Source organism: Daucus carota, chromosome 9, assembly GCF_001625215.2.
Source record: "Daucus carota subsp. sativus chromosome 9, DH1 v3.0, whole genome shotgun sequence".
Lineage (NCBI taxonomy): Eukaryota > Viridiplantae > Streptophyta > Magnoliopsida > Apiales > Apiaceae > Daucus > Daucus carota.
In genome coordinates, this window is record NC_030389.2 from 42412294 (window position 1) to 42438899 (window position 26606).

General features: G+C 31.9%; 1 protein-coding gene and 1 long non-coding RNA gene across 5 annotated transcripts; both read right to left on the minus strand.

Annotated features, from left to right (window-relative positions):
• Positions 1-1179: 1179 nt before the first annotated feature.
• LOC108200322 (uncharacterized) lies at positions 1180-4671 on the minus strand. 4 transcript variants are annotated; one of them, XR_001802652.2, is made up of 5 exons: positions 4459-4671; positions 4319-4350; positions 3471-4163; positions 2721-2783; positions 1180-1518 (listed from the first exon to the last, which is right to left on the minus strand). It is a non-coding gene; the product is annotated as an uncharacterized LOC108200322 (long non-coding RNA). The 4 variants fall into 4 exon arrangements; XR_010287743.1 differs by having other exon boundaries at positions 3471-3676; positions 3994-4163; positions 4319-4667; XR_010287744.1 differs by having other exon boundaries at positions 3471-3597; positions 3994-4163; positions 4319-4666.
• Positions 4672-22395: 17724 nt separating this feature from the next.
• LOC108202561 (uncharacterized) lies at positions 22396-26317 on the minus strand. The gene is made up of 5 exons (XM_017371019.2): positions 26164-26317; positions 24422-24630; positions 23932-24171; positions 23713-23843; positions 22396-22807 (listed from the first exon to the last, which is right to left on the minus strand). The coding sequence occupies exons 1-5, from the start codon at positions 26206-26208 to the stop codon at positions 22623-22625; spliced, it is 810 nt and encodes a 269-aa protein (XP_017226508.1). The 5' UTR covers positions 26209-26317; the 3' UTR covers positions 22396-22622.
• Positions 26318-26606: the final 289 nt, after the last annotated feature.

Consider the following 26606-nt stretch of genomic DNA (forward strand, 5'->3'; position numbering starts at 1 on the left):
AAATTGTTTTTATGGAAGCTCTAATAATTCCGACAACACCAAATCTGCTAAACTCGAAATTTGTGAATAAAATTATGCAATGATTCAAAAAAATATCGATTATTGAGTATTCTGGATTCTAAAATTGTATGTGTTTACTTTTTAAGGACAATAATATATTCTATATATATATCTTATTCACGTGTCTTGTGTTCAATATTTAACAATAAATAATAAAATTAGGAATATTACAATGCCTGAAAATCTAATAAATTTCATTTTTATGTTACTAAGGTATCACTATATTCTAAAAAATCTATAAATTTCATTTTTATGGCAAAAAAAAAAAGGTATCAATATATTCTAAAAAATTATACAGATTTTTGTTGAAAATATTAATATGATATTTAATTTTATAGTAAGTTATTCTTGAACACGTCTTCGATGAGGCCTTGCAACTCACATATATAGCGAATTTAGTTTTAACAAAATAAAAAAACTTTGATTAAAATAATTATAAGATATTAATATTTTTTGAAATATAAAATATATTTTCATTAGATTCTTTATAATGTTGAAACTAAATAATATATGACATGTTTTTTATTTAATCATATAATAATAAATTTCGGCGACGCCTGGCACCTTATTTATACCATAGATTTAATTTTAGCTAAGGTACTTTGATTAAAATAAAATATGATATATTTTTAACAAATAAAAATACACACTAATTTTCTAAAATTTTAATTTTTGTGGAACCTCTATGCATTTATCAAAATTCAAGAACACTCTGCTAAACTTGAAATTCATAAATAAAATTTTTGTTAAATAGTTCTACTCTAACAACTATTAGTATCATTAATATAATAACATGTACCTTATTTACTACCTTATCAAGACCAAGAAAAATTAGCAAAAAAATAATTGATACATTTATAAATATTATATATCAATATTTTAACAATAATTAACAAAGTAGAGTGCGAACTGATGTTAGCGGGCATAATTTTTAAAATTTCGCCTGTAAATGAAAACAAAAAAAGGGAGAAACACATCAACATATGTTTTGATCGGTGTATACCGAAGAATATTATGACAAATTATCTTTTATCCCTAAGATATAAGATGAACAAATCTTACAAAAGATAAGTCCATATCATTTATACTAAAAAGAAAAAATTTAAAAAAAGCCAAAACTATAAAAAATAATATAAATTAATTGATAAAACTTATAAGTACACCTAAAACATTTAAGAGAGAGCTAATAACAGATGATACATCCTAATAATTGCTATGTAAATGCTACTTGACACGCAAAACGAAAAAAAATTCAGTAAAGAAGGATCATATGTATCCTTTCATCATTTTCTATTTCTCAAGCAATGGCATTTCCAGCAGAACATGCTCAACTACCAGGACAATGACTGGGTCTGTTTTCTTTCTCGGCTTCCTGGTTTACAAAAGGCTCTCAATTTACCAGGTTTCCTCTCTTGCAGGCAGCTTGATTCCATTTGTATAACAGTCCAGAGAGGGAACCTAAAACAGCATGTTCCAGAATAGTTTTGATCAAGTCAGAGGCGTGCAACATACTTCCTAATAAATACTATACCCAGAGATAAATAGCTTTAGCACAATATCCAAATATGATGGCAGAACTCAATAGCGATATCACGGACATTGTAATAGGACATTATATGTGAGTCTATGCATAAACAAAAATACAACTATAGGCATGTAAGGCTTTGTAACTATGTGTACACACATTAACTAATTAACTCTCTATAATGAATATTGCTTACCTGAAAAGAAAGGTAAATAAGTACATATATTAAAAAGATACAGAGCCTTTACACTGTCCCCTGCTATTGAAAGTTGATTTTTGTAAGTTCTCAAACTTCTTTAATTAACATTTTGCATTTCAGGCCATAGTAACATATACAATGTTGTCTTTTTCAAGATCTTCGAAACATGTCTCAACCTCATCGCTAATCCAAAATTAACTTGACGTTCTTCGCTATACAAAGGCCAGATGAAGCCTCCTATATGGATGAATATCCTCTTGTACATTGCTAGTAATATCGGCATCCCAGATCCTGTTCCTTGTGTTTGCAGGATACATTAAATCCTAAATTTATTTGCAAAAGGTAGTGATATGCATAATGATTAATTTTTACTTTAAAATTTAAATGAGTAATAAACTGATCTGGGCAGTATCTTTTTAGATATCTGATAGGGCATGTCATATATGTAGATATCTAATAACATAACATGTCCACAATCTTTTAGCAGTACATAAATTAAATATAAGTCTATTTTGGATGGTATAGAATTTTAACCCAGAATTGGTTGTGCATTAGTTGTTCAATAGATGCACCTATCCATCTGTAAAAGCTTAATCATAGGTTCGCTTTTTATGCACTTGTGAAAAGAATGGTTCAGAACTAATGCAAGGAAAAAGGCTGAGATTATAAGTACAGAAAATTCCGAAGTTAACTCACCAGAGTCCCGATATGTATCACATTTAAGGCAAATGTCAAACTCATTAATGTAACTTTCACCTTGGAAAAATTAAGATTTAAATTATTAACGGTTTATTCAGGTTATATATAAGAGAGATTACTTAAGTTGTATTAGATGTTGGTCGAAGGATTCTATAACATGGACCCTCTGGCTAAAACTGCAGAACCCGAAAACATAGACAACAAAATGGCATTCCTGAATATCTAAATAAAATTTACCTTGTCTTGCATTAGATTAAGAAGAGCTTTCCTATTTCGGAGCCTCCTTGCTGAAGGAATGCCCTGGATATCCATAACATAAACGATGTAAGCACGTCTAAAACTTGATTTCTTGGAAAACATAATTCAGTTACTATCTCAAGCTTGTAGTCTTAAAAAGTTCCATAATCAAACATGTTTCTTAGAAAAGAACATCCTCCTACCCGAAATTAGAATTTCAGAAAGCCAGGATCATAAACTGAATGAACAGGACAACTGAATAAAAAAATTCCATATCTATATAATACATATATTTGCCTGAAAACTACAGAAATAGAATATCAATAAATGCTCAATATATGCACTTTTGAGAGTTCCAAAATATACTTATGAAAGGGACACATATAAAAAGAAGATAACACTCTTGATCAAAATGCAAAAAGTAATATCTTACAGGATTATAATTCTTTTATATTAATTACCCAACCAGGTGATAGGTTGATGATGACGATAATCATAATATACCTGATACAATAAAACTCTCAAAAAATTTTGGCAGCAAAATTCGAAAAGAAACATAATCCTGTAAGATATTAAAATCTGAATGTCAAATCCAAAATCGATATTTCATATATGGATTGCCACACATAACTGACCTGGTATTGCAGATTGTGTACTAATACTTGTTAAAGGAATATACATTTTAGTTGCATGAGAGTGAATTACAAAGATGAGTAATCATTATCCATCGAGTTGTTAGTGTACTAATACCTGCCGAATTAGTGCAAACAGGGCCTCTTGTGAAGGAGTTTTCGCTTCGGTTCTGCCTGAGATCACAAAAGGCTAAACTCATATCTGTCACCTAACATCCTTACTCGAATCTCACTGAAATAATCTTCTGCAGCCCAACCATCATTAGAAAGCAATAAGAGGCCAGTACAACCACATCCAAGCATGTTGTAAAACCAAACTCATCTCTAGCGATTATCAAATTCCAAAAAAATCATTAACATCCATAAAAAATATCCTAAAATAAAGCGGACACATAATATCATATATATACACACCCTATGTTATATGCACCACTATATGTTTAATATACATCTAAAAAAATAACAATAATGATGCCAGCAAATGATGGTTCAACAGTAAAACTAAATGTTTCAATTGTTTTCATCCATGCTGCTTCATCTTGAGTACACGGATATTAGTACCCATCGCTGAAAGTATAAAAGTGAAAGTACACCCACAATATCTAAGTGTATCGATGGACAAATATTTCAAAACTGCAAACCTGTAAGTTCCTATCGCATTAGTAAAGGCATGTCATTCATCACCTAATGGACCATGGCCAACCCAAAGCGCTAAAAAAATGTAAACAACACAAAGAACAAACAGTTTAGTTTAGGCATTTTAACAAACACTTTTTGGCGTCTCACTCACTGATACTTTCCCTTCAGATGCCTGTAACATCAACAAAAAAACACATAGTCAAAAGAGATGTTCAAAAACTAATCCATAGTTCTGTATCACTACACAAATCTTTCTCAAATTCCTTGGACATGAAATCAACAAAAATCTTGATAAGATATATAAAATAGGATGCGTAAGAGATATACCTCCATAATAACCATTGTTGACATGAAAGAGCCTGGAATTTGAATTTGATATCCATTAACATAACTGAAGCATTTTTTTTAGATCTGAAAGAGAATGAGAGAAGAAAATTATGGAAGGGTAGAAATACTAAAAATATTACCTTTCTCCATCGGTAGAACGATACAATTATACAAACATGGATGAATGAAACCACAACAGAGTGAAAACTGATGAGCATAATGTCAGCGCCAAAAATCATGGATGCAGTTCCTGTAATCATGGAATTTAACTGTCCAATTTTGAATTCACCGGATACACGATTACTATGATCAGTTCTGATATTTGTGTTTACCCGAATGAAAACGGGTAAACCCGCGGCAGCAGTAAACATAACTTTATTCAAGTCGGGTATGATCCATATTGAAATGGATTATCCAAGGTGCTTGGGAATTTACTTGTAAACCCCCGGGCAGTACTGATAAAAACAGGAAGGAAGGGCAGAAAGAGTAATTTGACAGATGCTTTGTATTCACAAATTAGGATTATATAGATATAGATATATTCAACCTCCCGGATCTCCACTAATTGATAGACCTCAGATTATGACGGAGAAAATTATGAAACCTTGATATATATAAACCCCAACTAGCTACACTATTTTACTATAACACCTTAGCTACCTTTAACAGGCTCATCATCCTCTCGTGAGAGTGTATACTCTAATACAATATTCACCTGCTTTAATTTAGTGCTTAAATGGTTTATCTGACCAAAGCCTTTGAACTTCCTTTAATGCCCATTTCGGCCTAAGTGAAGCCAAATTATCCTAATAATACGTTTTTATTAGTGCTTAAACACATTCTCTTGTCTCTTGTTGAAGAGTCACAACATCATCTTGAGTCACCATGTATAGATTAATTTCAGCAGTTATCTAATCTAATCAACACTCTTGGTTAAAATAATAAAACATGTTATTATTATTTTATTTCATTTGTTTATATTCATATTCTTGAATAATAATCAAATATAAGATTTTAATGTTATTGAATCAATTCATCTCATTATCCCCCAACCTCTAGGAATAACTTCACACATACTTCTCTCCTTGGGCTATATATACATTTTGATGCTAAAGTGGAAAATATAAAAAAAATTGGTTGAGTCAATTATCTTATTTAATATATAATATTAGAACAAAATTCCATGTAGTCCACATATTTACTGTAGTACCGTAGACCACTTATGCAACTATAGAATGGCATAAAAACATTGCAAAATATATGGACTATAATATTAAATAGATATATATTTGTATTTAACCATAACACTACATAATGGAAGGTTTAGAGTATTATTTTTATTCATATCAACATTTGTGAAATATATTATAATAACACCATAAAGCTAATATCTTAATAATTATATTTTAATATAATTTTTCTTATAACCAAATAATATATATTTTCAAAGACAAATCAAAAGATTATGTTTAAACAAATCCTTTATAATATTGTAAACCATGACATGGTATAGAGTTAGGCCCATAAAAACTTAAGAGCTCATTAAAGTTCTTATTCTGGGCTGCTACCTAATAAGGCCTTTCAGACCATAAAGTTCTTATTCTGGGCTGCTACCAACTAAGGCCTTTCAAACCATAAAGTTCTTATTCTGGGCTTCTACCAACTAAGGCCTTTCAGACCATAACCCTAATCCCTCTACCAACTAAGGCCTTTCAGACCATAACCCTAATCCCTCTTATATATTCCCTCGTTGATAGAGGGTTAGCGGCACACCCACACCCACCCTTCAGTTTCATAACTCTAGTTCTCTCAGTGTAAGTGTAGAATTTCATCACCAAATTCTTGATCACCTCTTAGATTACAAATTACAATATATAGTAGTCATCAACTTTATAATAAGATCTTGTCCAATGATATGATTTCCTATCAATGTAAGTTTTCACTTGTTATTTAAATGATTTCATGTACATGGTATAGATCTTAATATATGATAATATCCTCTATAATCATGTTGAAATTATTTTATCTCATCCTTACACCTATTGGGATATAGATCAATGTATTTATAATTTGTTTTCCTAAATCTCTTTCAGAATTAGATAATTTTTGAACAATTCTTATTATGGTGCTAATAATTAAGATTATGCTTTCAGATTTTGGATATACAAATATTGATCTTGATGTCCTTGAGTTGTTTTTGGATCTATATCTCAAACAATGAAGAAGATGCTCCAAGTTCACACTGGTGAGTGAAGATTTGACATCTTTAATAATATTTAATTTTTGTTTTCGATGCATTATCTTAAATTATTTTAATTATTTATTTTAAAATAAAATATAAGTAGTAATTTGAATTCAAAACTAAATAATTTTCAAAATCTAAAATGTTAGTTATAGACTTCTTGATTTTCTTTACTATACTACAATAATATGAATAAGAGATTTTTTATTTTCATAATGTGTTTTGAATAATCTATCGTGGTTCATGTTTCAGAGAGAACATTATGGAGAGAACCCTTAGAACCAAGCTTTTGATACACTGAATAAAGATTTATAAATAAAAACAAGCTTTCTATTTTATTAGAATAAAGATAGGGTCATTTGTTTGGTACATGCAATAATAAGAGGCTACAACCTTCTTTCTCCTCTTTTTATTGAAATCTCCAACACATGCAATATTATCATCGTCTCAAGAATATATGTCATTAGATTTTTTTAAAAATCAAGTATATTATGCAAACTCATGGTATTAAACATAACATGTAGATCCTCAGAATGTGTTTAGTTGCTATTAAAAAATTAAATGATGACGGACCGATGATTATGCCATTTATCATAGTAAAATCATTTTCCCATCGAGGCCAAATTGCTTATAATAATGGATGTTAAGTTATCAACAAGGACTAGCTATATATAAATTATGGGAAACTCTTTTAGACAATATGTGGGTATTGATTTTATATCCTTGAATTTTCTTTTAAATAAAGTAAAAAAGTTGAATTTAATTTGTAGACATGCCTTCATGGTCAGTTTTCTAAAATAAGATTTTATTTTGAGGGTGCATTTACCAATATAGTTAGAGATAACTATTATGTTTTAAAAGTATATTTCAGTATATAGTGAAATCAACAATGTGTAGGTTGTAGTGGGCGGATTGTGGTGGGAGCTGTAGCTACCCGTGCCCGTGTCCTATCAATTGAACCAACGGTCGGTATATTAAAATAGGAAAATCAATTATAATACAACCTCTCCTCCGGTAAATATATATATAATTTATAACGTTATTTTTAAAAGAGTTCTATTTATATTATATGTTGTGTTTATCTTTGCATAAGGTGGATTTTCTTTGGTCATCTATATTATTTTATTGACATTGAAAATTGATAGTTTACCTTTGAAATAATTATTGGGCCCCTCATTTCCTTTCAAATTATCCTGACACAGTTTATTGGTGAACAATGGTCATGTTAATTGTAATGTGATCATACCATGACTTACAATTTTACATGTTGTATACTTCTCAAAAGAGATTGCATATGATTACAGAAATAAATTTATGTCTTATCTCTACATATGCAGACAGCAACAATAATGATGACTTCACTTCCCAAATAGATTGACCAGCCCCTTAGAAGTGTGCAATTCTTCACTTCTATGAGGATATAAATCGGTCCACCACTTGATTCTACGACCTTCAGGAATCCCCAGCACTTCTATTGTACTCGGATAATTTATGCCTTGACTATACCAAAAGGAACAAGAAATGAACATTATACTAATATTTTTCTTGCACCTTGACAGAAATATTTGCAGCCCATACTTTGAAATATAACACCTTTCCAGCTTAACTTCCTTATAGATTTGAGATTCCGCACTAAAACTTCTGCTGTTTGCCAGTTCAAGTACTCAAGCCAGCCTAGATTTATGTAGCCAAGATTTTTACAATTTTTTCCAATTTCTTCGACAATCCTCGGGTGATGTAAATGTGGTGGTACATTGACTAGTGGTGCATAACACATTTTCTCGATGCCCCTCCAGCATCGCATGGCTCTCGACATCCCTTTACCTGTAATGTGTTGCGCACAGGGGAGATAAAGAAATTCGAGTTGTGGCCACCTGAAAATATGTTGAGGTGAGCATTAATACAGACTTCACTGATTACTAATCATCAAGAGGTACTTGTATTTGTAATACTTATGATAACAGTAAAGAGTTCCCAGAAAAAATGTCATGCTGAAACATTTTTCAGTTGCAGCAGGTAGCCTGGCTGAGACGCATGCAATTTGAATAGACTACTGAAAAGGCTGAGATTAAGAAAATTAAATGTTTGAATAGACCATCGGATCGGATGTTTTATACAATGGTGTACAAAACAACATGTTGTAAACTGCGGTAATTATTTAGTAATTTAATAAATTTACTAGTTTTGAAAGGTTTTGAAATAAAAGAATTAGCTTCGACATCTATAATTAAAATGTATAAAAGAACTGGTTGTAATAAAAAGAGTACAGAATAATTCACAACAAAAGAAGCAATCATTTGCTTTCAAATCTACATACAAATGGAAATACAGGGTGTCCACTTAATTAGGCATCTATATATATATAGAGAGAGAGTTGGGTTCAATGGAGACCAAAAACTTTGGAGTCCTTAGAGACAGACTACAAGATCTACCGTTCCTTTTTCTCTCATTCATATCATAAAGACCATAGCCCAAGTGCAAGGTTTTCACAACATTCTCATCTCATATAATTTTGTACTATTATTCCCGGAAAAAGGAATTTTTTACAAGTATTCTTCATGATTTTGGAGTGTAGCACACCAATGTATCCAAAAAGCATTATGATAGTTTCTTCGTTGCAGAAAAAAAATCCTATAATTCATCAATATGAACATAAGGAATTTAAATAAAATGATAATTATATGTTATATTGGGTTGACAAACCGTGTCAATTAGATAACTCAGGATTAAAATCCATAATATAAGAAAAACATCATATTATGCAAAAATAAATTGCATCTTCACATTGTAGTTAATTATTAAACTAAAATTTTGGGCTCCTGCACTTATAATATTAAGCTAATAATATATACTTTTTAATAGTTGTTTTAATGTAATGATTCTTTGACCATGTAATGTCGATCCTAATTTTTTTTATGTATCACTCCCAATATAACTATGGGATCGAGTATTTTATTTTAATACAGAAAACCACAAGCTTTTGATATTGAGTTTTGTCCGATTAGTAGCTAAAGTAGTCTCCATTGCATTCTTCTTGTTTATTTGATTATTGATATTAAAATAGTTCCGATATTTATATAAGTACATGGAAGGACAATACTACATACATGTAGATGTAGGTACATGGTAATGATGAACAACATTATAATACATAGTAGTTTTATAGCAAAACTCGCCTTTATCACCTACAAGGCTACAACTATATTAAAAAACACCTACAATATAAAATACTCAAAGAAATTTGTGTGTTACCACACTATTTATACTCAAAGAATCAAAGAAATTTGTGTGTTACCACACTATTTATACTCAAAGAAATTTGTGTGCAGACCCCTAGCACTGGTAAATAGCGTTTTGGTCACTCAACTGACCGGAAACTTGCAATTGGGTAATCCAACTCAAAAAGCTGTCAGTCACATCATCATACTCTTAAAAAATTTCATTCAGGTCACTGGCCGTTACACTCCGTTAAATATTTAACGGAAAGCTGACTAAGCATCGTGACTGGATTTAAATAAATCCACCGTGGCATGTACAGTCAGCTGAAGGTGGCATTTTGGTCACTCAACTGACTTCAAACTTGCAATCGGGTCATCAAACTCAAAAAACTTTCATTTTGGTCACTTATCATAATACCCGTTAAAAATTGAAAAAAGAAAGAATTAAAAGCTATCATGCAACATCTTTTTTTTCTTTCTTCAAAATTTCGAAACTTGTTAACAAATGAAACAAATACACACACATAAAATCAACAGTTTCACCCACAAAAACTTAATCTTTGTTTATCTTTTATCGTTTTATATATCTTATGGTCATTTTGGAAAAACTTCGTATTTATAAATCTATTGTCATTTTATAATATCTTTTGGTCATTGTGGAAAAGTCCATCAAAAATTTAATGAGTTTTTCCAAAATGGCCTCAAGATATATACAACGATAAGAGATAAACAAAGATTAAGTTTTTGTAAGTGAAGCTATTGATTTTATGTGTGTGTATTTGTTTCATTTGTTAATAAGTTTCGAATTTTCAAGAGAGAAAAAATGGAGCTACATGATAGTTTTTAATTCTTTCTTTTTTCAATTTTTAACAGATATTATAATAAGTGACCGAAATGAAATTTTATTGAGTTTGATGACTTGATTGCAAGTTTGAAGTCAGTTGAGTGACCAAAATGTCATTTCAGCTGATTGTACATGCCACGGTGGATTTATTTAAACCAAGTCACGACGCTTAGTCAGCTTTCCGTCAAATATTTAACGGAGTGTAACGGCCAGTGACCTGAATGAAAATTTTTAAGAGTATAATGATGTGACTGACAGCTTTTTGAGTTGGATGACCCAATTGCAAGTTACCGGTCAGTTGAGTGACCAAAACGCCATTTAACCCTTAGAAAGAATGCTTGCATCTGAACCTAGAAAGAATGCTTGCATCTGAACCAAAAGATAGACCTTCAGTTGAGGAGGTAAAATAAACTTTATTGTTGGAATTTCTCAATTTACCAGAGTTCTCTTAATGCATTTGGTGTTTTGATCTGTGTAGGCTGTTTAGCACGGGGAAATTGTTTGATTTAAAATAAGTATCTCATGAAAACCACTCTAACATGTCTGGTGGCTTATGAGCAGTACTTTCCTAAGAATACCAAACTTCTGCGGAAAGCAGGAGGCAATGAAGCAGGAGGGGTATGGGGAGCAGCTACCAATGGTAAATTGGTTTTTACAAAACGGGGCATGGGTGGCGCTAGACGCTAATAATGGGGATATCAGCATGGTTTGTAGCCAATGAACTATTATATAAAATAAGTTAGTTCATTACTATAGGCTTGTGTATGAAATAGTGGGGTTCTTTTTGTAATTATATAAGTGTAAAAACAGAATTTACTTATGTATATCACAATAGATGTTTTCTTTTGCGTGTATAGATTTAATTTTGTAGTTATCTAATTGACACTCTTGGTTAAGACAATAAAACAGGTAATTGTTTTTTTTATTTTTTTTATTATATTCATATTGTTGAATAATATATATATGTGTGTGTGTGTGTGTGAGAGAGAGAGAGAGAGAGAGATTTTTATGTTATTCAATTAGATTTATCTCATTATTTTCATCATTCTCTATGAATATTTTCAAAAATACTAATCTCATTTGCTTTCTTAGCTAGCTTGAGGTTGAAGGTTAGGTTGCATTTTCATGCTCAAGTGAAAAATTCAAACGATTTTTTATGATTGAGTCAAATACGTTTTTATTATGATTTTTTATTATTTTTATTATGATGAATATTCAAGTGAAAAATACATTTTTGTTAGTGTTCCAACACACATTCTCTTGTTAAAGAGTCACACCACCATCATCGAGTATCATCAAGTATAGATTGAGTTCAATAGTTATCTAATTGACACTCTTGGTTAAAGCAATAAAATATGTTATTACTATTTTATTTCATTTTTATCATATTTAAATTTATATTCTCAAATAATATTCATATATGAGATTTTTATTTTATTGATTCGATTTGTCTCATAATCTCCATTATCATCTAGGAATAACTTCACACATACTTCTTCCTTGGGCTATACATTTTGATGCTGAAGTGGAAAATTTTCTTAAAAAAATTGGTTGAGTCCATTATTTTATTTAATATATTATATTATATAGATATATGTTTGTATTTAACCATAATACTACATAATGGAAGGTTTAGAGTATTATTTATATTCATATCAACATTTGTGAGATATATAATAACACCATAAAGCTAATATCTTAATAAATATATTTTAATATATCTTTCTTGTAAACAAATAATATAAATTTTCAAAACTAAATCAAAATATAATGTTTAAATAAATCATTTATTAGATTGTGACATGGTATATAGAGCTAGGCCCATATAAAATTAAGAGCCCGTTAGAGTTCTTATTTGGGCTGCTGCCTGAGTAAGCCCAGTAAGACCTTCACACCATAACCCTAACCCTAGTCTCTCTCTTATAAAACCCCTAGTTGTCAGAGGGTTAGCCGCACACCCCCTACCCTCTGTATTTGATAAATCTAGATCTCTCATTTGAAGTGTATAATATCATTTTCAAATTCTTTCATCACCTCTTAGATTACAAATTTACAATAGCAGTCACCAATTTAGTAATGAGATCTTCTCCATTAATGACATGATTTTCTATCGGTGTAAGTATTCATTTGTTGTTTAGATAATTTCATGTACATGGCATAGATCTTGATATATGTTAATATGATATGTTGACATAATTCAGTTTCATCTTTGCACTTATTGGTATATAAATCAATATATTCATAATTTGTTTTTCCGAGTCTCTTTCGGAATTAAATAGTTTTTGAACAATTCTTATTATGATGCTAATAATTAAGATTTTGCTTTCAGATTTTGGATATACAAATATTGATCTTGATGTCCTTGAGTTGTTTTTGGGTATCTCAAACAATGAAGAAGATGCTCCAAGTTCACACTGGTAAGTGAAGATTTGACATCTTTAAAAATATTTAATTCTTGTTTTCGGTGCATTATCTTAAATTATTTTAATATGTGTTATTTATTTTAAAATAAAATATAAGTAGTAATTTGAATTCAAAACTAAATAATTTTCAATATCTAAAATGTTAGTTATAGACTTTTTGATTTTCTTTACTGTACTACAATAATATGAATAAGAGATTTTTTTTATTTCATAATGTGTTTTGAATAATCTATCGTGGTTCATGTTTCAAGAGAACATTAGGGAGAGAACCCTTAGAAACATTACCTCATTTCTAGTATTATTTAGGGTTCTGCAGCAGAACTTGAAATGGAAAAAAGTATTAGTGAGGGTTCTGCAGCAGAACTTCAAATGAAAAAAATGTCTTATTTATGTATAATATTTTAAAATTACTTTTGAACACACACAACGATACAAAAAATCATGTATTTTGATTTGAATCCTGAAAATTTATGAAAAATATAGGGTTCTGCAGCCGAACCTTAGTGGTTCCATGGTTCTATTTTAAGGACGGGTTCTCTCTCTTGAGCGCGACCTAATCTATTGTTGTGATAATAATTGATGTTTGCAATATTTCTATGTAAATAAATTTATATATATGTGTGTATTTTGTCTAAACAAGATATATCATTTTTGTAAGAAATTAATGGGCTTGTATTGTATCAGGATTTTTAATGACTTTTATTGACTTTTAAAATCTAGGTGTATTCAATTACAACTTTTAAATACTCTTTAAAAGTAAGGGGTATAGATTTTTAAAAAGTCTTTCAAAGTTTGAGGTATTGAATTACAACTTTTAAGGAGTTATTAAAAGTTAGTTGTTATTCAATATATCAATGACTTTGATGGAAAAATATAATTGATAGACTTTTAATGACTTTCTATGTAAAATTGCATATATTTTTTCAGAAAATTGTCAGGCCATACTTGAAAAGATTTGACATGACTTTATCTTCCCTCAATTAACCGGTCGCTCCAACCTAGGGTTCATCACCTAAAAACCAAGCAGAGCAGAAAACACCTAAAAACCAAGCAGAGCAGAAAAAACAGTGTGATCTGTGCGTGGATTTATCTACGGATGAGGAGGACCAGAAGTTGCAGTTTGATGCCAGATTCATGTTTGAAAATTCTACTGGAGATGCTAGTGCTGCACCAGATTTTTCGGAGGATGCTTATGAAATTCCTGACCCTGAATTTTATAATTTCGATGGCAACAAATCCCTTGAGAAATTTGAGATTGGTCAGGTCTGGGCTTTGTACTCTGATGAGGATGGCATGCCGAAGTACTATGGCCGGATAAAGAAAATTGATCTATTGCCACATTGTAAACTGCATGTGGCGTGGCTCAGTGTTTGTTCAACATCTAATGACATAATGCAGTGGAATGACAAAAAGATTCCAGTCACCTATGGGAGATTTCAGCTTAGAAAGTTGAAACCGAGTGAATACACCAGCACTGCTCCCGTTTCTCATCAAGTAAGAGCAAGAGTAGAAACAAGAGGTAAGAAAGAAGAATATGTCATACTTCCTAGAAAAGGAGAGATTTGTGATTCACAATTAACATTATGTTTATAAATATGATTCAGTAAACATTATTATAGTATATATAATACATCAATGATACCTTGTACTCGATAACTTGGGTATAGCAGAAGATCGAGAGGGTATAGCAAAAGGTCTAGAGGGTTTCAGAAAGGCTATTTATGATTTTAATAAAAGTCTATTAAAGTATTTCAAAGTCATGAATTTGTAAAAAAAAGTCTGTTAAAGTTTTTAAAAGTCATTGTCTCGGGAGTCATGAATTGTTTTTGAAAATCTTAAGAAGTCAAAGAGAGTCATTAAAAGTCTATAAAATCCATTAAAGTCATCCTCCCAAAATTTGTCATTAAAAGTCATGATACAATATATACCAGCCCCTAAGTATATTATCTCTATCTCTTATCCTTGTGTTTGGTCTATGGTATTAAATACAACATTTTATATTCAAGAGGTGGGGTTAAATGCTAAATTATATAATATTATCCAGAGGTCTAGCATATTATACACACCATAATTTGGTCATAGCATAATTGGTCTTACAATAATTACTAAGTTGTTCTATACAGTCTAAACCCGCAATAGACATTTGAAGCATGGGCCCTTCCCAGGGAAAAATGTAGTCTGTCAGCTGGACCTAAATATTTTTACTTTAAAAAGAGTGGGGTTATCTTTCTATTTCATGATGGTAAGACAATTCCTCAGATATCTATCTTTGTACGCAGATACGAAATGAAAAGGTAAAGAGATACTTAAGCTGCATGAAGAGGGAACTGCAGCCTGTTCCTTTCTCCCAAAAGTTCCCAAATGCAGATCGGCCTAGTGCTTCTTTTGTTAGAAAGAATGCTTGCATTTGAACCAAATGATAGACCTTCAATTGAAGAGGTAAAATAAAACTTATTGTTGGAATCTCCAATTTACCATTACTAGTGTTCTATACGTTAATGCATTTGGTGTTTTGATGAGAAATATATGTGCCACAAATGTGAGAAGAAGTATGCATTACTCTCTGACTTGAAGTCTCACAATAAGATCTGTGGTACAAGGGAGTACAAGTGCAATTGTGGATCTACCTTCTCTAGGTTAGGATTATACCACAAATCTCTCTTTAATTTATAGTTTTAATTCTTACCTGCTCATCCAGTTCTCATAAATGTTATTTTGTTAATTTTGTCTTGTTTGTGATTTATTGAACTCAAAGGTTTGTATTGGGCAGAGGAATTTATTTACCAAAGTCCTTCTTTAGAATTATATTTTGTTTGTGTTTGGATATAGATTAAAGATAATATAAACAATTAAATATAAAAATCATTTTCTAATGTTCAATATACCAAATTAATTCAAGGTCTTTGTATTCTCACCTTAGAAAAACGCAGCAAACCAACAATGTGTATAGGTTTGCTCTATATCTCATGTGTTATTTTGCTACATGTAGGGATATTTACTGGTTTTACATAATGTAGTGAAATCAGGTTCATACCTTTACTATTGGTGTGTATATATGAAAATAAATTCAATTTATAATATATATGTTTCATATTTATATTAGTTGGTATATGCATGCATTCGTCAAGTTTGGGTGATCCAAAGTGTAACTCCTTTTTGCAGGCGTGATAGTTTAATCAATCACCATTCAATATGCCAAGTGTTTGTGGGAGAGGTGGCTAGGCACACAACAAATGGCCCCCAAGCAGCAGCATGACTGCTGGAATACATGCAAATGCCAGTAATATGCCTCTTCATCCATTTTGGGAGCCAAAACTTAATATTCCTAGAGCCTATGAATATTCGGAGATTCATGGCTTTCCTAGCAACATAGAACCGTGCGTCATGTTTGATTTTGGCTTTGATGGTGGTGCAAAACCAAAACCAAGCTGGAATTTGAATTTGAAAGGAGAAAGATAACAAATACCTAATCTAGACGCAGACTTTGGACCGAGAGGCACCACTGTTGTTAATTATATTTGCAAATGGTTAACATGTCAATTCTATGTTGGCAAATTTGAGTTTCAGACAACACCGTCAGTTAACATGTCAATTCTATGTCATTCTAAAATTTATTAATTTATGATATCAATAAATTGTATAAACTGAATGATTTGTAATCTTAGCAGACAAGTCTTTGATGATAACAGAGTTGTGCTTGAATTAATCATGTCAGCAATAGGGGCGGACCGTAGTTCAGGCTACGGTGGGCTTTAGGCCGGGTGGTTTAACTACTTTTTAGAATTTTATTACTAATATTTGATCACAGATGAAGCCCAGCCCGGTCAAATTATCTTCTTTGAGCCCAACATGTCTCCGATAACAGTCCAAATGAAGAGAACTGCCAGAGTTATTTAACATTTTTCACTGTCAGTCCACACTGCACATATCTATTTTTACTTTAAAACTGTGAGGTCTTTCTCTTTAACTTCTGTCACTGTTAAATTTTAATAAAGTACTAGAAAAACTTGGGCTATCATTTAAAGTTGAGGCTATCATTTTTTCTGGGGAAAAAAATCTATTTCAGTTTTTTTTTTCTATTTTTTAAAGATCAAGCAAATATAAAAAGATGCATTTTAAAATATTAATTTTATGAATATGTTAAATTTGTGACATAATCATTATAAAATTAAATAAATGATGATCGCTTTAGTAAAAAATGTTTCTATAAAATACTTGGATGGGGTTAAATATTAATTTTGAATTAGTATTGTCAATAAACTTTATGTTCTGAATTTATATAGGAACAAGGAGTGTTAAATTTCTCAGTTTCTTTTGAACTTACTGTTTAAGAAAAAAAGTTCTACCCAAGCGACCAGAGAGTTCTAGATCCGCCCCTGTCAGCAATGGCATCGTCGTGTTTCGAGTTGTGTCAACATGATGACGATGTACATGACCTTAATTAGGATAAAACCCGTATAGTTTATAATTCATACAAGCCTATAACCCTTGCTATGCTCTCTGGTAGTTTAATAGTTATTAATTCATTATATGTGTTTAAATTTATAATTAATTTTAATATGGTGTTGGCGAGATTAGAACCTTAGAGTTACATCAGCATTCAACTGAAATGTAAAAATTTCATTATAAAGTTTCTCATCAATTTGTTTTTTTGATTAAAGGTTATAATGCATTGTGCCGAACTACAAACTAACGACCAAACTCTTACAAACCCTGTTCCGTAGGTTCGCCGAACTGATTAAATATCCGATTATTCAATTAATCATCCGCTTAATATATCCCCGATCAATCCAATTAATCCCCGATTAATCCTTTGTTCCGTGACTTCACCGATTAAGTCTGATTTCTACTTTTTACAACACTGTTTAGCATTAATAATATAGATTAAAGCTCGGGCTATAGTTGCCTTTTCCTTATGAAAAATGTTTGGTGCACATAATTGTGTACAAAATTTTGTACATAATGACATGTGATGGGTTTTAATTGGAACGGCCCCCTGTATTTATACCAACAACTCCAATTAAAACCTACCACATAATCTCCACATCATTATGTACAAATTTTTTGTACACAATTTTGTGCACCTAGCATTACTCTTTACTTATTTATATATTCGGATTTTCTGTGCCCATGAGCACACACTAACAACAACTTTTTACTTAGTTGGTGGATTTTGATCAGCTCCCATCTCATTAATAATAATGCCCCCCCACCTTCCCCCCCCCCCCCCCCTCCTGCGCATGCACAACAATCCCCACCAATCAAAACCCACCACCTATGCAAAAAATAGTTGTGAAAGACCCTTATACTCCCTCTGTCCCACAATACAAGTCTCTTATGAAAAAATTACGCATATTAAGAAAACATTAATTAGATAATATTTTCTCACTTGTACCCCTAATAAATGCATGAATGTAGACTATTATTCAACCTTCATTAATTGTTAGACAACTTTCAGGAAGGGTAATTTCGGAATAATGTCAATATATTTGCATTGGAAATTAAAAGTGGACAAGTATTATGGGGAAAAAAAATTCTTCCAAAAAGACTTGTATTGTGGGATGGCGGAGTATATTACATGATGGGTCCGGTTCAAAATTTAATGTAGGAAGTATCTTCATGTTACCTGCCAGCGAGCTCTAGCCCTTTTTCTTCAAAATAATTTAGTTTAGTTTTACAAATTGTGGATATGAGTTTTAATAGACTACTTATGTCTATATTTTCATTTTGTCATTAATTCATTGATCAAAGACCGCCTTTAAGATGTATATCTTTGGTCATATAGCACAAGCCTTCTTGTGTGAGATATATGTTTGGTCAGTTGGTTTTGATGAAAATTTTGACATATATATATATATATATATATATATATATATATATATATATATATATATATATATATATATAGAATGCTATCTTAAACCTATAAAGCTCTTCTAACTTCACCTCTTTCCATATATTTACCTCAAAACCTGTTCAACTTTTTTGAGTTTGTGTAAGAAAACATTGGTTGTGCTAGTAGGAAAGTATAAGAGAGCAAGCAAGGTCGGGTCCAGCTTTTTTGGTCCCACCAATGTGCCAAAAAAGCAACAAAAAAAAATTGCTATCCTCACTAATTATAGCTAGCTAGGGTTCGTGCTGCAAACCTTTCTAATGTATGCTGCTAAATTGTTTGACCTAGATATCACCTTAATGAGGTCTCCTCCCAAGATCTACATATATGATGTGATGATATTAGGTGCCATCAAGTACCAAAAGTTTCAGAAATGAATTACTAGGAGATCCGTTCTTCGTACATTAGGTTACGAAGTGTTGTTTTTCTTATGTATTTTTTTAAAAAATAGGTTAGACAAAAATTTATTATGGCGAATTGTATTCTTTTCTCACGAATAAATTTTTCTCAACATATTTAATTAATATATAGTACATCCAAATCTAGCTATGACCATTACTTGCTCAGCTTTCTAGCTACAAATCTTAATTGTTAATTGTTAAATCATGTTATACATTAAACACGGGAGACGTCTTGTTATCATAAACGGAAAGAGAAGATGGGCTACTGAAGAGACTGTCATGTTCGGGAAAACGGAAAGAAAAGATGGGCTAAGTTTATATATAGATCTTAGAATTCTAATGGCTCTCCACGAGAGAAGCCTACTTAATAATTTTCATGGTAGTTTTGTTAAATTGTTTCCAGATTTTGGCGGCAGAATCTCAACTTCTGCAATGCATTAAGCAACTGTTGTTTCCAAGTCAAAGAAACACTTATCATCAAGAATTATCGTCCATTTTATTGCGTTGGATTAGTTGATGTAGAAATCTTATATATCTTCTAACTGGAATCATCGGGATATGCAGGAAGTCAAATTAATAAAGCCTTTGTGCAACCTACTTGCATATTCTACGCACAACTCTGATATAAAGATGGAGGCGGCATGGGCAAATATATAATTATATACATCGAGGGATAGACGAGTACTCGAAAGAGATAATCAGGTGGAGATACATGTGGCTGAGCTCAAGAGGCGGATTCAAATCTTGGGGGCATTAAGCAAATTTTCAGAAAATACCTATACAGTTTTAAAATTTGTGGGGACATTTCTATAATTTTGTAAAATTTCAAAATAATAAAAATATATAAAAAAGAATTAGGGGAAAACGTGTCCTCCCAGAACTCTTCCTAGATCCGCCTTTGCTTAGCTTCCATGATTCTTGTAAGAGTACACTATTATTCTCTCCGTACATTTTTCTGACCGCACTACCATTTATTCAATTTTTCTGCATAATGTTATGTTTATGGAAATTTACAGTGGACTATGAGAACTATTGAGATAGTATGATAAATTCAATTTCTTATAGTAGCTCAAAGCTTGTTTCACTATTCTGTTAAACAGTTGTTAGATTTCGTTCACTTGAATTGAATGAGACGAGAACGGTACAGAAAACAGTGTATGATATAGTAATAACTAAGTATGAGTTCATTATAAAGATCGTAGGCAAAATGATGAATAGGAGGCGTGAAACGTTTCTATTATAATATGAGAATTAAATTTCTAGTTCAAATAGTATGGAATGAAATAATTGAATAATGAAAATTATAAAAAAAATTCTCGATTACTTCCTAAACTAGAGTACAGATTTTATTTGATTCTCCCTCCATTCTATCCACTTAAATGCAACCTAGTTTTTTTTTTAAATGCTCGGAAATTTCAATTAGCCAAACGGATAAAAGTAGCTCTTCAGGAACTTTCAACCTGATCTAACTATTTTCAAATGTCACCAATGAGACACTAGGCTAGAGCAAGTCCAATTATCCAATACTAGGGATTTATTTGAGAATGTTTTTAAATATTGTTGTGATAGACAAAAACAATGCTAGTAAAAAAAATGTTGTTGTAGAAATTATATAGTTGTTTAGTGATTTTTTTAGGTATTTGCATATTTTGAGTTATAATACAAAAATAATAATGCTTTTGATGAGGTTGGATCGCGAAACCTATGACAGCTTCCCGCAAACCGCAAAATCTGAAAAGTAACTTTTTGTAAATGCATGAGAGAACTTGCGTTTTCCTAAAAACAAGTTTTGAACTAAAATCCGTTGTTTAGAAAAATTGTTTTCAGATTTACCAAACAATATTTCACAGGCTTTTCCAGAAAAAACTGCTGCAATACCAAACAGCACCTAAAGCTAAAATAGCTGAATTCATTGCTATAATTGAAGACTAAAAATAGCTTTTAGTCTTAAATTACAACTAGTGCTCCAATGCTTAGTTTTATCAAATCTTACTAACTCTTTCGCCAAACTCTTTAATTTTAGTTCTTTAGATGATGTGGCAAGGATGGTTGTAACTATCTAAAACATAAGACAAACTGTCCACCATTTATAGGACTAAGTATAGCTATACAACCAACTGTAGCTAGGGATGAGTAGAAACCGAACCAAAAATTAAAACCTACCGAAAATCCCAAAAACTGAACGAAACCGCACCGAATAAAAACCACACCGACACATTGGTTTTCGTTTTCAAAAATTTTAAAACCGAATACAAACCGAACCGAACCGCAATAATATTTATATTTATTATTATTTTATATATTTAAATATAATATTTAGATTATATGAATTATGAAGTATATTTTGTTCTGGCTATTCTAATTTGCTTCAGTCTTTCAGGGTACTTCGAATTCTGAAGTGTACCTGAAATGTTTATTGATCTGCATTATGTTCTTTGGTACATATGTAGTTATGTACTATTGTACTCTAAAGTCTGACTACGGGTGCTTACTCTGTGTTTCTGCATCTTCTTCTAAGCTAACTCTAGTATGCAAGCATGCAGTAAGTCCATCTTCTCTAGTTTGATACTTTTAGAGTTTTAGTTAACTACTTCTTATAAGTTAATATTGTCCTGGATGATCAAATGATACTATAGTTAGGACCAGCACTGTCTTGCAAACCTGATCAAGAAGCATACTTTGTAGCCAAAAGTTAGAAGAGTGTTTTGAGTTATAGACTTTAATGCCTTTTGAATTGAATATTATGATGTTAACAATCTCTGGTGGGAGGTGGTCCAGAGATCATTGCCGGACTATTCATTGCGCTAGACTTTTAGTGCTCATGGTTTTCAAACCGAACCGCTCCATCTAAAACCGAAACCGCTCATATCTAAACCAAACCGCACCAATGATGTTTGGTTTGGTTTCGGTTTTCAATTTCTGAAACCGCACAATTATGGTTCCGGTTGCGGTTTTAGATGCAAACCGCACCACACACATCCCTAACTATAGCTATACACTGAACTTGCTCTTAGATGTAGATTTTAGAGACGAAATGCCCTCAATGTCATCCAGACTAAAAAAAAAGTAAATTGTTAACCATGCAACTCAAATGCTGCTCCTGTCATGGAGATCAACTTTTACAAGATGAAATGCAGGTACTCATATTGGATTAAAGTGCATCCCACCCATGTGCTGTAATATTTTTGTTAATTAGAAATACTTAAGTATTAAAGAAGTTTACACCCTTTTACTTTCTTCGTCTGACAAGTTTCTTATAACTGGTGCTACATATATTGCCAGTCTAATCAATGTTGTGAAAGCCAGGAAGAAGTGAAGTGATAAACCCAAAAACAATCATTTGGACCTCCTTTACAATGCCCCACCAGCGATTCCCATCATTGCCTATGCCAGGTTCTTGATCGTTCATAACTGCCTGCTGTCCATTGTTCTCGGCATGATTCTCATTCTCGGCTCCAGGCTGACCACCTATCATAAAAAGATATATTCAGATCAGAGTTTTGATTGGTGATATCCTCAACTCATCTGCAACGTATTATATCTGCAATAAGTAGAGCGGAAAGAGCATGCATGTAACTTTCTTTGGTTTGACAGGTTTAATTCAGTCAAATTAATACCAGTAGCCGGCCTAAGAATCAACCTCCTTGCTGGGATCCTAAAAAAGGTTGAGAGATCACACTTGTTGTTTGCAGAATTTTTTTAATATACTTTCACACCTAACCATTCATGAGTTTAATAGAGCTTTAAAAGGTTGAGAGACACACTTATTGGGTTTGTGTAAAATATATAAGTCAAGGTCTATTGGTTACGGAAACTTTAATGTCCATTTCCTTTAAACTAGCATAACTGTATTGCTTTTCTCAAGTAACAAAAGGACTATTGTAGATTATAGCATCCTCTTTCCTTGGAAGCAAAGAGAACCAATTTTATTGTTCATCTTCAAGAAATAAGAAGAAATCTATCCTTCACACTGCAAAATCACAGTACCCTTTTTTTCTAAAATACTAAAAGGAAGATACACTAAAACCAAGGCCTTTGGCCCAATGGTTGCGAGTTGCGACTCCACTCTCTCTTATGAGAGGTGGAAGGATCGAATCCTCTTTCGGCGATGCTAGAGTTAAATCCAAGGTCCCATTCTTGTAAAGCCGATGTGGGGGAGGCACACTCTTATTTGACAAATAATATCAATATAAATGTTTGGTGCGGCTTTGTTTACCCTTAACCTATTGGGCTTAGTCCCCTAACTATTGTAACTCTTCAAAAAGAAAAAGGACAATACACCATATGCTGGGATAATACTGAACAAGCAGGAACCTCGCATAGGTTTTAATCAGGATTGGTCGTAGTCATGCTTTCTGATAATATAGACATACCTGCCAAAGCAGCATCCCCATTGATGTTATCAGGCCTTCCAGCTGCCCTTGGAGGTTGAGGAGGTGCAGCTGCTCTCTGCATACCTTGTGACAGCCATCGAACCAATGGCGCAAGGGCTCCAGTTTGATACCTGCAGGCAACAAAAGTAAAGTATGTTATTACAATTCTTCTGGTGGGCAGGTGGGTGAGGTAAGGAGGATCTGGGACTAATAACTTACAGATATATAAGTGCAGCAAAAAACACAAGGAGGAAAAGCCTCTGTTTCGATCCATCTTGGTTGAATAGAAAGATTACAGCTGCCAGCTTTAAAATCAGAAACAAGTCAATCTGAAATGCAATCTGAAACCTTCTTACTACAACCTGTCTTTGTTGTCCGGGTTGTTGCTGCTGTTGTTCTTGTTGTCGTACTTGGCCTTGCTCCCCACCCATTTGTCCAGCCTCAGAAGTTGGTGCACCCCTGGAACACAAAATACAATATTTTTATAATGTTAGAGTTCTCCGTCCATGTAAAAAGCTCCATAATATTCCTATTACCTAATTTCAAATTGTTGAATATTAGTATAAATTACTAACAGCGTCCTGATACGAAAACAATAAAAGGATCTGTTATTTGTAGAGCTACTTTACTACAGACTTTAATCAAGTAGTTCTATCACCTTTTGAGAAATATATGCACATACGTATATGAGAAATTGAGAATGTCTTACGTTGGCACATTGTATGTGAAGGGAATAAGGGTGGTCGGTGGAAATGCCGACATGGGACCCATAAAAGGATATGTTGGAACAGCATAAAGGCCTCCTCTACGGTTCACTTGATCTTGAGCCTGCTGCAGAGGAGGGATAAGTACTGGGTACATAACTGGAAACATCTGCATACTTTCATTAGGTCCGGGGGAGCCACCTACAGGAGGCACCTGAGATAACAATTAAAAAAATACATTAGTACTACTCTACATAGCCGACAAAGTGAGATGGATTCATGAAGGTAATCCAGATTTACAAAGTACAGATGAGCCGGATTGCACCCAAATATAAAAGCAACACAAGGGACGGATTACATGTGTTCCATACTTCCATCATAAGTGAATTTAAGTAGCTAGTCATTTATTATTATTGTATAGCCATTAGTTCATTAATTTTACTATATTAAGTAGGATTTTTATTTGGTGTATATAATAATTATTTGTAGAATCGGGCCGATCCCAATTTGACTATATTCTTCTATATAAGGAGATTTGGTCATTTTTATTTCTCAGAGCATATTATAATACACTGTAAATGCTCTGAGCTTTATTTCACATGTTCCTCTGGAAATCATCTAACTCTTTCAGTTTTTTCATTTATATATTTAAAGAGATTACGAGCTATAAAACCTATAATAAAAAATTCTGGACAGCTACATGCCCACGCAGTGAAAACCAGAAAATAGATCGAAATAGTCATCTATACCAATTCACCAATATTTCTTAATGGGAATCATAAGGTTAAAATTTCTCATATTAATCAGACTAGCTTTGATTTTCACTGACTGTTTGGTGGCTAAAGACTAGCATATAATAGCTTTAGATTCTTTTAAATATGTCTTTCCCATTCCCTCAATAGACGCGGATGTTATGCTTAAATTATGCCGTCCACGACAAAAAAGTTATAAAACATTCATATTAATATAGATAAAAAAAACCACAGCGTGAAGTAAGCTATCTTATATATATATATCTTCCCTAAACCTTATAAATGCTTCAGAGACAAGTCAACCAACACCGAATGTCATATTAAAAGATCCCGTATATGTCGATTTCTGAAAACCTCTAGCACATTTACTTCATCATAAGAACCCATACAATTTTAAATCATCCTTTTAGATAATATATATATAAACATGTATACTATGATTCCGAATCTCTTACATATCATACAATTTGATGCTTCCGCTAAACTACTAAAATCAATTGCTTTAAGAAACCAAACACCCAACTCAAATTCCGATACTCACATCCTAAAAAAGAACCAACTAACAAACAAAATCCCACCTCAATATTCAATTTCCCCATCCTAAAAAACCAACTTCTTCAAGAACCAAAAAACCCAGCTCAAATTCCGATATCCCCAAACCCCATCTTGAAAAATCGAGACACCAAACTTAAATTCCAAAATTCAGATCACATTACTAAAACAATCATACGAAACAACCAATCAAGATTCCAGAACCCAGATCATATCATCATAAACCCAATTCACTACACAAAAATTAAAATTCTCAACTTTCAGAAATCATCACAAAACATACAAAAACCCAATTTTCTCAATCAATCAATCAATCAATTCTCCAACTTCAATCTAAAAACCTAATCTTGATCTATCGATACAAGTGATGTGTATGTGTGGTTTAATACACATATATGATGAGAATTGAAGATTAAAAAGCATGAAATAAAAGAGAAGTGAACCTGGGTTTGCTCATCAGCTGCAGCTTCTTCAATCCCTGCTTTCATTTTTTTCTTTTTCGATTCTCTCAGTTCGGGGAATGTCGTCTATACTTCCATATACATGTAATTTTTACGTTCTTCCCCCTTTTCTCAATTTTATATATACTTCCCGAAAAAAAAAATTATATATACTCTCTTTTTACATTTTCAATAATTTAAAATTTCTTACGATTTTTTAATATATTAATCTTTCCATCCCGACTATTTCTTTATCCTCTTCTTTTTAAATATCTCATCCATTTTTTTATATTTCAAAACTCATAAAATAAAATAAAATTTTATAATATAAAACGAAGAAATTCAATTATAATCAATTATGCACTATCATTACTAGATTTTAATTCGCACGATTCGTTTTTAATATTATATATATAATTTTATTTATAATTTAATTTATATTACAA

Excerpts from the sequence above, each read along its gene's own strand:
- LOC108202561 (XM_017371019.2), bottom strand. The coding sequence starts at position 26,208 with ATGAAAGCAGGGATTGAAGAAGCTGCAGCTGATGAGCAAACCCAG. Across the intron at positions 24,631-26,163 it reads CAGCTGATGAGCAAACCCAG|GTGCCTCCTGTAGGTGGCTC; the intron begins GTTCACTTCTCT and ends TTGTTATCTCAG. Across the intron at positions 22,808-23,712 it reads TGGGGATGCTGCTTTGGCAG|GTGGTCAGCCTGGAGCCGAG; the intron begins GTATGTCTATAT and ends TTTTTATGATAG.